The 14,986-nt window shown below is 61.0% G+C and overlaps 1 protein-coding gene across 1 annotated transcript; it reads right to left on the reverse strand.

The window, feature by feature from the left end:
- Positions 1 to 6,658: 6,658 nt before the first annotated feature.
- On the reverse strand, positions 6,659 to 9,341 carry GAL3ST1 (galactose-3-O-sulfotransferase 1). Its single transcript, XM_005445147.4, is given in 5 exon segments — positions 6,659 to 6,718; positions 6,720 to 7,646; positions 7,648 to 7,810; positions 9,207 to 9,259; positions 9,261 to 9,341. Coding segments are annotated over 5 exon segments (1,275 nt in total). The 5' UTR covers positions 9,333 to 9,341.
- Positions 9,342 to 14,986: the final 5,645 nt, after the last annotated feature.

Below are 14,986 nucleotides of genomic sequence, written 5' to 3' on the forward strand. Positions count from 1 at the left end.
CCCCATGCTGGGTGATGCTTGGGTACCGCAGCCATGACAGAGCCAGCAGGGACCCATTGCTGCATCCTCTCCTGGAGGGGACACTTGGGTCTGGCTGGGTCCCAAACTCCAGGTAATCTCCACCCTGAGAGGGGGGTGGTCCTTGCAGACTCAGAGCAGCCCTGATCACCCCACCAGCACCCCCAGGCCTAGCTGGAACCCCTCCACAGCCACTCCCAGCCTCATGGGATATCCTGGTGACTGTCCCCAAGGAGCTGCTACCATGTCCAAGATCTTCAGTAGTGCCTCCAGGAACCCAAATTCCCCCAACCAGAAGACACCCCCAGCACCACAGGCTGGGGCCATGCCACCATGCCTGGTGGTACCTCCTGGTACCAGATGTGGCTTCCAGGAGTGGTGGTATGGCCCCAGCCTGTGGTGGCATTCATGTGGTACCACCAGGAGAAGCTTTAGAGTAAAGAAAACCACCTTTTATTGGGAAGGAGGGGGACCACTGGCTCACACCGAGCTCTGTGCCAGGCTGCGGTACTCTGGATCCAGCTCACCCCCTTTCTCAGTCTCTCTGGGGACCAGGGCCCCCACCACGCTCTGCAGCTCAGCCTGGAAGGGACATCGTTGCCTCGGCCACTGCCGCCTTGGCCACTGGCGCCTGCCCAGGCGCCACATGGCCACAGCCAGGGCCAGCAGAACCCCCACCAGGGTGGCTGCCACAAGGGCGCTGCCCACCAGGGCCAGCCCGGCCAGCAGGAACCTCTTTATCGTACGGCAAGGTGCTGGGAAGAGAGGAAAAATACCCCGGCGGGTTCAGAGGTTGCTTCAGCACCCACGATGGTGAATCTGGGGCCATGGGGAGAGGGTTGGGGGTGTCTGCTCACCTTCATACCAGGGCACCTTCTCCTTCTGCACCAGCAATGGTCCAACCATCTCCCGGTGGAGCATCCCCTCTCCTGGGAACCCTGTGGGAGGAGATGACCAATACAGCTTGTCCCAGCCCCTGGAGGTACACACACACCCTGCACCCCCCCAAGACCCCAAACCCACAAGGGGCCACCACATCCCCACCCCAGTACCTGGCAGCTCTCCGGGGAAGTTGTCATCAGGGGGACAGCCAGCATCACAGCAGTGGCACAGGGTGCTCTGGGAAGTGTCCTCTGCATTGTGCCAGCTGGGAGGAGAGGACAGAGCTGGGATGGGTCTAGGCATCCCTAGCCCCAACTGCAAGACCCACATGGTCTCTCCAGGTCCCCCATGCCAGCAGGTCCCTCCAGGTCTTGGCCTGGACCTTGGCCACCCTAAAGGAAGTGTCCTCCTGGTGACACCAAGCACCACCCCACTCCCCGCCCAATTCATCTGCAGCAGGAGGGAGCCAGGACCTGTGGTGATGCCAGCAGGCTGTCATGGGAGCAGCGGCACCCAGACCATGGCAGGGTGGCATGGCCCCCTGGATGGGTTCCCTTGACAAGTGGCTTCTGATCCCAAAGCACCCATGGGTGCTCACGCCCTAGGGCACCAGCAGGAACCTGCACCAGGGCTGAGCCTACCTGGCTGTGGCTTGGCTGTAGAAGCAGAACCTGGCGCCGTGCCCTCGGGCACTGGTGGGGCCCCACGCTGTCAACAGGCAGTGCACATAGACCTGCCAAAGACACCAGCCCCAGGCAGGGCATGACACCACGGCGCCCTTCTTCAGGGACCCTGCTTTCCTCCCACCCAGCCCTGTTGGACCACCCCAGTGGGGAGCAGGATGCCCCCAGGAGGGACAGTGCTGTGGGAGCCCCAGGTCATCCCCCATAGGGCCTCTCTCCCACCACCAAGGACATCACGCCAACCTCACCTCCTCCTCCTCCAGTTCATCCTCCAGCACAGGGGCCAGGATGGCAAGACGGACAGCAGACACCCCTCTCCTGTGCTGGACAGACATGCTCCCCAGTTTTTGCCCGTGCAGGCACCTAAGGCAGGAGAGCAACACAGGAGCATTCCCAGAATTTCTCCAGGCCCTGAACATCCCTCCCCATTAGGAGGTCTTGCAGGACCTCAGGGTGCCTGGAGAAAGCAGTCCCCACCTCCCACCCCACGGGCACTGACCCATGGCTGTTCACCACCATGAAGACCCTTTTGGGTCGTCCCAGCTGCTCTGAGGTGGTTCCGTAGCACTGGTCCACATAGATCTTCAGAGAGGTGCCCGGACTGAAGTCAACCCTGGCCTCCAGGTGGATGGCAGAGCCAGGGCTGAGCACCAGTGGCTTCTTCACGGCACTGGGGTCCCCTGAAAGAGAAGGGAGGGTTGGTTCCATGTGACATCCCCAAGCCTGTCCCACCACAGACAGGGACATCAACACATCCCAGACCACCACTCACAGGTGGTTTTACCTTCACCCCTGTGAAGCAGGTGCCCACCTGCAGCTCCCCAATTTCAGAGCCCATCTCCCGTCCCTGGAAGCCAAGAGTCATCCTGGCTCTGTCACCCCAGTCTGGCTTCCCTGCCTGCTCCCCAGAACTACAGCACCTTCCTGGTTCCCCACCACCAGCCCGGAGCAGAGAGGGACCACATCACCTGTTAGAACGACAAAGGGCAGCTGACCCCCAAAATCTGATCATGGAATCAAGCACAGGATTGGGAACACCTCAAAGCACCACCACTCAGAGCTCTGCACCCTCTGCAAGACTGGGATGGGAGGTCCTGCAGGGATGGCCACCTTCTCCTGGTGGGCCCCAGTGCTGAGGCCAGCCAGGAGAAAGTACTGGGTGCCACTGGTCAAGGTCAGTAGTCTTGGCCGGACCCATCCTGTGGTCTCATCGCCCAAAGGTGGCACCCAACACAAGACCCAGGGCACTCACCATCCAGGAGCCTCAAGGTGAAGTTCATGATGGGCTCCTCCAAGCGGCCGTAAGCATGAGCCCCACCAGGCACAGTGCCAGCAGCAAGCACTGGGGCTGCAGCCCTTGTCCCCACACCTGAGGACATCACTGGAACCATCACCATGTGACTGAAGGTCTCTGAAGTATCTGGAGCCATGGTGGTCCCTGCAGCAAGGAGAGGGTTTAGCCAGTGGGGCTCAGCACGCAACAGCATATCTCAGACACAGTGGGGACATCCAAGTCCTCAGATGTCCTTGGGACTGGTGGAGGACAGGTGCCAGCAGCACAAAGGCAGGGAGAGCACTCAGGAGCTCAGCTGGGTTTGGGCACATCAGGGTGCTCCTCGATCCCCAGCTCCCCCAGCCAGGACCTCCCTTGGTCTTGGTGGCCAGGCCCTGGCACAGTCGCTGTGGTGGTGCGTGCTGGAGGAAGTGGTGTTCCACAAGGGTGTTCCAAAATGCAAGGTTAAGTGTCCCCAGCCCCCTCAGCACCAGGTATGCCTGGGAGCTGACAGGCTGGGGCCAGACCAGGAGCTGCTCACAGGATGGGACACCATTGCCAGCAGCTACATACCCCACCAGTGGCTCTAGTCCCCCCACCCAAACCAGGCCCCTACAGACCTGGGGGTGCAAGGAGCCCCTGGCAAGCCCCTTGGCTCCAACCACACATCCCTGGAGTGTCAGGGTCATTTCAGAAAGTCTCTTTTCCACCAAGAAAACCTGTACCAGCAGGTCCAGGAGGGCATCAGGAACCAGCACTGGGTAAAACCAAGGGCCACTCACCACCCTCCTGCACCTAGACAGCCAGGAGGTCCCAGCCCCACTCACCTGCCACTCCCAGCACAGCCCCACACACCAGCACCAACCAACACAGCCCCATCCTGAGCAAGCAGCAGCCTCAGCTCCAACCCCTGGGGACCTTTAAAGACCAGGGCTGGGTGCCAATGGGCTCCAGCTGGTGCTGCCGGCTTTTGGAGATTTGCTTGATTTGCTCTGCAGTCAATCAGGGTCCCATGTGTGGGGCTGGTCCTACATGCCATCCCAGCCCCATCACAAGGATCTGCACCCATTGCTCAGCCCCTGTTCCATCACACAGGCTCAGTTGCACCACTCAGTCTGGTCCTGCATGGGGTCTTGGCCCTGAGGAAGGTCCAGGTCCCACTGCATGGTCCCATATGCACCAGTTAGTCCTGGTCACCATGCATGATGCTGGTCCCACCATGTAGTTTTGGTCCTGTATGTGGTCCTGGTCCGACCAGTTTTCCTTGGTCCAAGTTGCACCACATGGTCTGGTCCCACCACTCAGTCTTGTTCCCATGGATGTCCCTGACCCACCTCATGGCATGGTTTCACCTCATCGTCCTATACATAGTCCTAGGCCCACCACGGTTCTGATCCCACCACTCGGTCATGGTCCCATGCATGATGCCGATCCCATCACACAGTCCTTGTCCCATTATGGTCCTGCTGGCAGCCCCAGCCCCAGTGCCACCACACAAGCCTGGGGACACACAGTCCCAGCTTGGTCCCGTTTATTGAGAACAAAAACCCATAGGAGGAGGGTGCTGGGACAGGGGACTTCAGCAGGACTTTCCTGCCACCCTTTGGTCCCAGGCAAGCACACAGCTGCTGCTCCCCACCCCAGGGCACTGGCTGCTCTCCAGGACAGGCAGCCCTGGGGGCACAGGTAGCCCGGTTGAGGCAGCAGTTTGGTCACAGCCAGGACAGAGACCTGGTGAAGTCCCCATCTGTGCCTCCTGCCTGTCTTGGATGTCCCCAAAACCCCATCACAGCCCCCTCTGCATGGGTTGACCTGGTGGCCTGGGCACAGAGGGACACAGAGCACGTCCCCATGGGAATGTCATCACAGGTGGGCTGTGCAACCGACCTCCTGCCTCAGAAGGGGCTTTTCCATCCCCCCATCTGCAGAGACAACTGGTGGCTGAGGTGGGATTTGGCATCTGCTCCCAGCAAGAGAGCTCAGCATGTCATGGGAGATGCCTGTGGACCTCAGGCAGGTGCCCCCTGTGCACCTCTGTGTCCCCCGCAACCAACCCAGTGTCTGTGGGCAGCATCATGTGCAGTTGAGTTGGTGGCCCCAGAATGGCTATTAGGGTGCATGTCCACCCCGGTACCACTGGTGCTTTGGTTGAAGAAGCCCCGGTGCAAGTCCCAGGGCCACCCCTGAAAATGGGGTGCACCTGCCAGCAGCACAGCTGGGACCCAGTGGCATGACTGGGTTGTGTCACCCGTGATGGCTGTCCCGTGGGTGCTGGTGTCCCTGCAAAACCAGCAGACCTTCCTGGTGGCATCTGTGCACCATGGGAATCACAAGCCAGCACCCAGCAGCACAGGCGGCTCTGCAGGGACAATGAGGACCGATCCAGGCACCCCATTCATGCTGGGAGTCTCGTGCCTCAGCGCTGCCCTGGGGGGACAGGGCTCCCCACCTCTGGGAACACAGAGCTGGGACACTGCAGGGCTGCTGAGCCGCCCCGCAGGCAGAGCAGATCTGGGGGGAGCAGGGACCAGCAGAGCATCCTGCCGCGTGTGCCAGGAGTCGGTGCGAGGGGGTGTCGCTTCCTCCCCAACCTGCCCCCAGAGAAGGAGTTGGCTGGACCATCCTTGTGTTAAAAACTGGCAAATACACGATTATCTTACAAAAGTAGAACTGCTTTTTTATTTCTGGTCTTTACAAAGGGAGCAGAACACAGGCTGGGGGCTGGGGGGGGTCCATTTGCTGCTGGGGAGGCTCAGCTGCGGGTGCCACCTTTGTGCCCGGCCAGGGCCACTCTTGGCAGGACGCGGCATTGCCGGTGTCATCCAGCCCGGCTGGGACGCCCGAGTTTTGTCCCCACTATGGGGCAGGAACAGACTCTGTCCTCAGCACCCCCCCATGCCGGGGGGATGGCATTACTGGGACGGTGGCTGCCGGATCCCGCTCCACTCCCCATCTCCTCCCCGTGCCAGTTCTCACCAGACCCCGTGAGCCTTCTGGAATGTCCCCTGTAGGGACCAGGGCCACGGGGCCCTCTAACCAGGATGATGGGGGGCTGGGAGGAGACCTGCTGCATGGACACCCTTTGCCTGCTGTGACCTTGAGCCCGCTGATAAATGCCGGGGCTTTTGGGGTGCCAAATGGCTCCAGGTGGCTCCGGGTCACAGCCTGCCATGGACCAATGGCTGTGGATGGGCTGAGAACGTGCCACACTCATCACACCCATGGGCTGGAACATGCCGGAGTGGTGCAGCAGGCTCCAACACGCAGCCCCAAAACCAGGGCTCAAGGGAAACAGGGTGATTTGAGGAGCCCCTCGAGTTTCAGGTTCCCTGCTGGCAGCTCTGCCCACCCCAGGTAAGGAGGACCCTCCGCCACTGCTGGCTGGGCACATCCCTCCCTGCACTGACTGACCCACGGTGTGCTTCTGGCGACGTAGTGATGGATGTCCTGCTCCCACTGGGACAAAGGCCATGTCCTTCCTGAATATCTCCTCTGGCCTTTTTTGTGGGGAAAGTAGTAGTGGATACTGCTGGAAAAAGCCACCCCCAGGCCCCTGGTCCTTGACCCCTCAGAGGCAGGGGTGGAGGCAGAGGATCTGCCCTCCTTGCCTGTGGGTGATGGCAGCCCCCACCCAGGCTCCTGCCCAAGCTGGGGCTCTGCAGGAAGGTGATGGAGGGTCCTCCCGACCCTGGGTGCCGGAGCCTCCGGCTGGTTCTGCTCACGTCCAACCAAAAGACACCATGAGTAAGAAAAATGAAAGCACCTGGTTCTTCCCCGGGGAGAGGGGGGCACCTGCTGTCCCCTACCACTTCAGGAAGTCCCGCACATAGCTCCATAGCTTGGTGATCCAGAGGTTGACACCCCAGGTCAGTCAGGTACTGGATTTCGGGTGTCAGCATCTTACGGCACAGCTTCTGGTGCTTCTTGTTGATCTTCTTCTTCAAGTTGTAGCCCAGGATGGACTTCTCCCCCAGCGGCTGCCAGGGTTGCATAGAGGACTCTTGAATGGCACTGGCATCCACGGGGTGTCCCCCATCGATGCAGATGCTCTTCATCTTCTCGTTCTCCCTCTGCAACTCTGCCACGTCCTTGGCCATCCGCTCCCTCCCATAGGCCTCCACCTTACGCCAGAAGGTGGCATTAAAATAACGGTAGAGCTTGGCGTCGATGAGGTTCCAGGAGGTGGCCTTCTCATAGAGGTCAGGTGTCAGCCGGGAGATGGTGGAGCCCTTACGGGCGTTGAGTTTGAAGTAGAGGACATCCTCCAGCTGCCAGCACAGCAGGTCCTTCAGCAGCACCAAGGACTCATCAAAGTACTCGAGCAACATGACGAGGTGGAAACGGCGATCTATCTCCTGGATGTGCTCCTCCACCAGTGGGCTGTTGGCGTTCATGTTGTTGTCATAGCCCAAGTCAAAGAAGAGGAGGTTTTGGAGGTAGTGAGCATTGAACCCATTGGGGTCGTAGTAGTGCCAGGGGTCCCGGAGGAACTCCGCCAGCTTGTCCTCTCCCGTCAGCTTCCAGGTGAGGGGGATGACGCGCCCAAAGTAGTGGAAAGAGGACTCGAAGAGGTAGGCAGGGTCCCTCAGCACTGTCACAAAGGTGGCATCTGATGGCAGGAGCTTGCGCACCTCCTCGTAGTGGAAACGCATGTGGTTGCAGATGATGTTGAAGCACGCGCCTGGCCGGTAGTGCTGCACCTGGCTGCGCTCAAAGTAGGAGGGGTAGTAGAAGTCGTTGCGGCCGTTGGGAAAGGCAAATTTCAAGCGATGCTTCTCCCCGAAGCGGAAAAAGGATGTTGAGGATGGTGCTGCTGGCTGTCTTGTGCGTCTTCATGAACATGATGTTCAGCTTGGGCAGGCAGCTCCATCCCGGGGGGCTGCCTGTGCTGTTGGCCACTGCTGGGGACTTGCCAGGGGCTGAGTAGGAGGAGCAGGAGGAGGGGACAGGGATCCTGGTGGGGAGAAGAGACAGGACACTGGTGAGGGCAGCTTGGCCAGCATGGCCCAGCCACCGTGAAGGCTTGGCCATTTTCCTTCCTGAAGGAGCTGCATCTGGGGGTGGGTGCTGGACCTGGGGATGGGTGCTTGTCCCCAGCATCACCCAGACTCCCTGGCAGGGACAAGCCCAGCTTTGGGCAGAGCCCCCTTCATCCCCAGCCACATGCCCAGCAGGACCAGGGCACCCACCCAGCAGGAGCCCCCCAGCAAGCAGGGCAGAGCCCACCACCCATATGAGCCTTCCAGCATCAGATGCACCTCTGAGCCACCAAACCAAGCTCGTTCACACCCTGGACAACCCCAGCCACTGAGGATGTGCCACTATGGGGGTCTTCACATTGGTCAGCCCCCACCAGCAGCTGTGCAGCCTGAGTAGGGGGTTGCCATCCCTCCCCACGCACACAGTCGTGGTGGCCCTGGTGCAGGTGATGCTAAGACACACATGGAGACAAGTTCTCCGTGGCTGTAACTCCATGGACAGGAGCTGATAACATTCTTGCCAAGTCTGGAAGTTCTCAACCTCTTGTAGGAGTTGTGGAGGATCCAGAACCCCAGCAAAGAGGGAAATAATTCTAGTGCATGGCTCTGCAGACGAGTTTGTGGGCCCTCAGGGAACACTGAGAATAACTTGTGTGTTATCCGAGATGCCTGGAGCAGGGAACAGAGGCTGCAGTGTCAAGTGACTTTGGACACTGTTAATGAAGTTGCAAAAGCTGATCCTTGATAATGATCCCCATCAGCAGCGCAGGCTGGCACGCAGCTTACGAAACACCCGCAGGCAGATCTTGTTTATAAGCTTAGACAAACGTAATGCTAGAGGGGTGGCCAGGAGCTGAGCCCTGCCGAGTGCCGGCTTTCGCTGCCTATGGGCAGCAGCGAGCGCTGAACCTACCTGTGCCCATCTCTGCGGGCGAGAGCTTACATGTGGCAGCACTCTGGTAGCTCTTGAAGGACAAGCCCTTGATAGAGTGTCCTGTGGCTCCTGCCTGCTGGGGAACGTTTCCAGTAATGCTCTTCCTTCTCCCAGGGGACACGAAGTTGCAGTGGGCAGGGGGACTCCTGCACCTCCTCATCCCTTCCATCAGTCAGGAGCAGAGCACTGGCTGCTGTTTTGCAGCAGGTCCCCTCAGGGTGAGCATCCCTCCCCAGCCCCCCAGGGAACTGGGGTTCGCCTTCCCCCCCACCCATGAGACAGGGTGCAGTCTCCAACAGGAGGCTGTAGCAAGGGGACATTTCTGTGTGGAGCCACCAGAGCCTGGAAAGACCCAAGTCTGTCTCCAGTTGGGGGCGCCTGGTGCGAAACAGAGTGGCCAAGCTGCCAGGGGGGACATGTGGGGACCCCACACTCACTCTGTCACGCTGACTTGCAGCGGGGGAATGGCGTAGGAGTAGAGCAGCAGCAATGAAGCTGGTCAGGAGGGTCCCCAGGACAAGCCCCTTGCACATAGACCTCCAGTGCTTCCCATGGTGCAGCATCCTGGTCACCTGTGGCCAGCAGAGAGAAGAGCCATTAGCACAGGGAAGCAGGGACCAGGGAGACTGTGTGACTCACATCACGAGCGAATAAAGCACAAGGGCATCTCATGGGCATGGAAGGTCCTGGAAAGCATCTCACCAGGATTTTTGGTGCTGGCACTGCTGGGAGAGAGGCAAGCCAGCACCAGGTGTGCCCCCGGCCAAGGACACAATGGATTTGTGGCCAAAGAGCAGAGTCTCTGCCTGCCCTGCGCACCCTTTGCCCACCTGAAGTGACTCCCTGGCCCAACACAAGAGCAGTCAGAGAGGCTGTGGGGCTGGAAATGGGGGGAAGAAAGGAGCTGCGCCATGGGGCAGCCCAGCCGCAGAGTGGGCATCCTCTGCCAGGCTGCCCCAGTAGCTCCCTCTGCACCGAAAAGTCACCCACGTGGGTAGGAGCTTTCCAAGGGTGGCTGGGGTCCCTTTCCCCAGGAAAATCTCCAGGCCTGACCAGGAGCTACATCAGCTTTGGGCGTATTGGATGCTGCAATACGCACCCAGTGCAGCCATGCCTGGCCCTCCAGCTGCATCAGCTGCAAGGGGACGCGCTGCTCCTCTCCGGCCATGGCACCTGCACCTTTTGGTGCTTGGCTGGGGGCGGGGGGGGCAGACTGACACAGACAGGACAAAGGGGGTCTGGGGCAGGCTGCCCCCCCCCCAGATTGCACCTACACAGACCTATATGCATGCACAATTGCACACAGGCATGCATGCACATGTGCACGTACACACACACACGTGTCCATCCCGTGCATGCACGCACACACACACGGACACAAACACACATCTATGCATGTACACATGGGGGCACACGTCTGTGCGTGTTTGTGCTTCCACATGCATGCATGGACACACACGTATGCACTCATGAATCTCCTGAAGGACACAGACACACAAGCACACACACATCTATGCGCTCATGAACACACTGGGATGCAGACGTGCACACACCCTATTACATCTTCATGTGCCCACGTATGCACAAGGACACAGACATACATGCATGTCTATGCATGCTCATGCATGCAGACGTGCATACAGTTGCATGCATGCACACACGCATGCAGCAGGCAGCCCCAGCCCCGCCACCCTGCAGGCTGCCCCCTCCCCAGCTCTGCTCCCCCTCTGCAGCCCCCCCGGCCCCCGGCAGCACCTGCCCAGCCACACGCCGATGACACTCGCCACAGGCCTGGGATGCAGGGGGGCAACGGCAGCCCCGGCACGCCAGCGACCGCATTGCAGCAGGCTTGTCCTCTGCAGCAGGACAAGGGGGACGCGTCACCCGTGACTGCAGTTCCCACTGCTGGGGGGCTGCAAGCAGAGCCTGGTGGCCGGCAGCATCCCCCTGAGCTGGGGACAAAGCCCTGGGCAGCCCCCCAGCCCTGCACCCCCATTTAGCGGCTGTGGGAACAGCATCACCTCCCTGAGCTTCCGCTTGCGCCGGCTGCCCCAGCACTGCTCTGGCTCCCAGGCATCCTTCAGCCAAGGCTGGCTGTGCTCCCGGCTGCCCACTGAATAACACCCCCCCTGAAAATAACCCAGCAGCCCCCCATGACTGCCGCAGCACCGCCCTCCCCCCCCCCCCCCCTTAGCACCAGCAGATAAATCGGAGGAATTAAATCCTGGCTGGGAGAGCAGTGGGTTACACACAGACACATTTCAGCCACCCCAGCCCCCACGTAGCAAAGCCCCCCCAGGATTTCTAAAGCTAAACCCCAAGCAGAAAGGTTACCCCGGCCAGCACAGAGGGTGCCCAGGGCATGGCGAGCCCGGGCTGCTGCTCCAGCCTGCCTCCCCCTCTCTCCAGCCCCCCCCCCCCCCCCCCGGGTCACCTCGTGCCGCTGAGATTTCCAGCTCGATGAATAATGAATGGAAAATGCAACCGGAGCCTGAGGCTGCGGCTGGGTGCTGGGCACAGCTTGTCCTGGCACCCGGCGTGGCAGCCGAGGGATGCCGATGGGCTAGGGGTACCTGGTGGCACCCCACAAGTGCACCCAAGCTCCCCCAAGTGCTCCCCCCTCGCCTTGCGGTAGGGACCGCTGGGTCAGGCAGGGACGGCCGCATCCAGCCTCTTCCCAGCCAGTGTTCTGAGCCGCTGGCAAGGAGCGGCAGGCATACGGGGGATGTATGGTGTAACCGTGCGGGGAGCAGGTGGCTCTGACCGCCAAGGTGCAGCACGAGTGTAAAGCCCAGAGTGTTTCACACGCCTGGGAGCAGCCAGGGTTTGGTCTTACACTGTGGCTGCGATTGTGCCACGGTCACCATCCGCAGCGCCAGCACTAGCTGGAAAAGCCACTGGTGAGAACCGGGCAGCACCGGAGGGGACACCCACCCATGTGGGTGCTGCAGGTGGGAGCGGAGCTGCATCCTACCGGCTCGCAGGCTGCCCTTCCTGCTGCAGCACGGGCCACGGTACTGCCAGTGCTGGCACCAACTGGGCCGAAATGGATAAATAAACTGGCACCTTTAATGTCCCCCTCAGCTCCCAGCCTCGGGGGGACCCCACCACCCCCCCGGGGCAGCACAGCACCCTGGCCCCACGCGCTGGGATGCCAAGACGTTTAGCTCCACCCTGGCTGGCTCCCCTGGGGTGGTTCTTGCAAACAGCTCCCAACCCAGTCAGTTTATTGACTTTGCCTTAAATGAGTGGCTTAATTATTAATAGCTCACCTGGAGAAGCGTGGGGATCAAGATGTTTTTCCTGGGGCTTCCATTACCGCAGGGCAGCCCTGGTGCCAGCTCTCAGCCAGCTGGCTGAAATTCCCAGCCGGAGGACGTGGCTGCACCGGCCATTTCGCCATGGGTCACCCCCCAGGATGGCCTGGGCCACATGGCTCTGCAGCCCCATCCCCTTGTCCCAGCAGGTCCCCTAGTCCCTGGGGAAATCCCTGAGCCTTCTTTTGAGTTTTCCCTTTACAGCTGAACCCCTGTAGCCACCACACCTGCTGCTTGCTCCTCCTGCCCTTACCAGCCCACAGGCATACTCTTTTTTCCATACGCCAAATTTCACGGTGGCACGGTGCTTCCTAGCCCCTCCCCATGCCCCTTGTACACCCGCCGTGGGTGCAAACACCCATCTCCACGTGCCCCCAGCACCCTGTCACATAAAGCTGCCCCCCAACCACCACCCCCCCACCACCCCCCACCCCAAGCATCACCTTTTCCTTTGCTTAAGCTGCTCTCGGCGAGCCGTCACTCTCCTCTCCTGGGCTGGCCGGGGCACAGGGGGAGCGGGTGGCACGGGGCGGGGGTACCGAAGCTGCTCCGACATGGAATAAGCACATCCCAGGCAGCTCCCCACAAACGCTGGTTTTTCCAAAGCCTCCCCACCAGTTGTGGTCTTTATGGCATTACAAGGGCCCCGGCCCTGTATCACTGGCCTGGGGAGGGGGGAAAAAAAAAGAGAAAGAAATGAAAGCCACTGGCAGAGGGATGCGGGGATGCGGCCGGGCACTGCCCGGCTCCCCCGGGACAGCCAGGCCAGGCTCCGGTGCCCGCTGCCACCCCGGGCCTCCCGTCTCCCCACCCACTCCCAGCGGCACAGAGGAGGCATTCAGCCTGCTGCCTGCCAGCGCCGCAAACAAGGGAGCCACTTGTCTCCATCTGCAGTGCCGGCCTCAACGGGGACATTGTCACCGCCGGCCCCGTGCCCGGCCCCTCCGCTCCCCTGCACTGCCACGCCACCGCCAGCCCCCAGCACCCACGGCGGTGGGAGCCAGGGTGCTGCTGGCCGAGCAGGTGATGATGGCTGTCCCCCAGCAGTGGCACCCAGCTCCTCTCCAGCTCTCACCAGTCACCATCCTCCTCCGGTGGGATGGCTAGTGGCCCAGATGGCACCTCCTGGAGCTCATCTCGAGGTGGGGGGCACTGCGGCCCCACACCCCCAGCCTGGCTGCCTGCTTACCAAGGCACCCTGGCAGCACCTCTCCATCCTTCCCGCAGCATCCTTCTGCCCACTCTAAATGGCTTTTAGAGCCTTCGTGGCAGCAATATTTGTGCTCTCCCTACCTCGGCACGATAACCATAGAGCCACCGCACTGCCACCAGCCTTTCTCCCTTTCCACAGTCCCACTGGCTGTGCTGGGACTTGGGGTCTCTGCTCACCCTACCTGCAGGGGCTGAAGGGTGCCGCCACCTGTAGGGTCCCATCCTGCCACGATGCGGCTGTGCTCAGCAGGGCAAGTGGGTGCCCTGGGGAGGGCTCAGTCCCCTCTGGCACTCCACTGGTGCATCACCCCATGCTGGGGCAGAAAAGGACCCATTGTGCGCCCAGATCCGGTGCTCGCTGCTGCCCTCGCAACCATCCCTCTGCTGCTGAAGGCGGTGACAGCCCCATGCGTTTGCTGGTGGCTGCGCCTGCATCTGCTGCCCCAGGGCTCGTTGGTGTACCCGTGATGCGCCCCACAGCCAGCCCCGGCACGCCCCGAGCCCATGAGGGAGGTGTTTGGGGTTCAGAGCTCGCCCCCACGGGGCTTGAGGTCACCCTGCTGAGCCCCAGGCGGCCAGCTATTGCCCCATCGCAGGCAGCTGCCGCATCCTGCCCTGCCTCGGTGGGACAGGTTCTCGCCCTGGAGTTAACTGCGTAACCTCCAGCCAGCACTGGGGGACGAGAAAAGCCAGAATATCCTCCGTCATTGCAAGAAGGACAAAGGGCCACCACCTCCCTGCTGGCCCCTCTGGCATGTCCCCACTGTCCTGGGACAGATGCCTCTTCCCAGCATCCACGGCCCTGGATGAAGGATTCCATCTGGCTCCTCAAAATTAAAGTCCAAAGCCGTGCCGGCCGTGCCAGGAGCAGGAGAGAGGGATGGGCACCTCCAGGAAACAGAGGAGAACAAACAAGCACAAGTGAGAGCAGCCACACATTCCCCAAAAATCAATGCTGGGATGTGCCCGCCTGCCCCGGGGGAGGCTGAGGCTGCTGCCAGGATGGGGACAGGAGACTCGTCCCTGCTGCGATGCCCAAGCACGCAGCAAGCATGCAGCCTGCCCCCAGCTCTCATTTGATGCATTTCCAGTTGCACCCAGCCCTGGCAGGAGTCACGCCTGGTGTTTATTGCCCACCTCTTCCCCCTGCCCCCCCCAACTCATCTGTCACGGGGTAACGGCTGCTGCCAGAAATAACCATGACACCAGATTAAATAACACCCCCGGCTCTGCTGCCTGCCACAGCTGCTCACCTTTTCATCCCCTTACCTGGGTTTGCCCTGGAAACAGCGGCGTGGGGGCAAGGAGCTGTGTCCCCCCTCTCCCCAGGGCACCTCTCTTAATTCCAGGTTTCCCCCTTTTTGGGGGGATGGCTTTTGAAGGATTTCCAGCCAGATGGGGACCATGGCAGCCGGGATGCGGCAGCTCGACGAAGGGATGCTCACAGCCTTGGGTTGCACTATAAATGAGGCGGGGAGCCACAACACCCCATCTCCCACACCCCATGGGGTATAAACCCTCGCCAGGGGAGCTCCACCACAGCGTCCCCCACCCCCATCCCCCCACCTGGGAGCGGGTAGAGCCAATCCCCCTGGGTTTGAGGGTACAAACAAAGCACTCACGCTGGAAGCTGTGACCGCTGGGGAAGCACGCGCTGGAACCGGGGATCCTGAGGGACTGGATGAGGA

Source organism: Falco cherrug, chromosome 1 (genome assembly GCF_023634085.1).
Source record: "Falco cherrug isolate bFalChe1 chromosome 1, bFalChe1.pri, whole genome shotgun sequence".
In the NCBI taxonomy this organism is placed as follows: Eukaryota; Metazoa; Chordata; class Aves; order Falconiformes; family Falconidae; genus Falco; species Falco cherrug.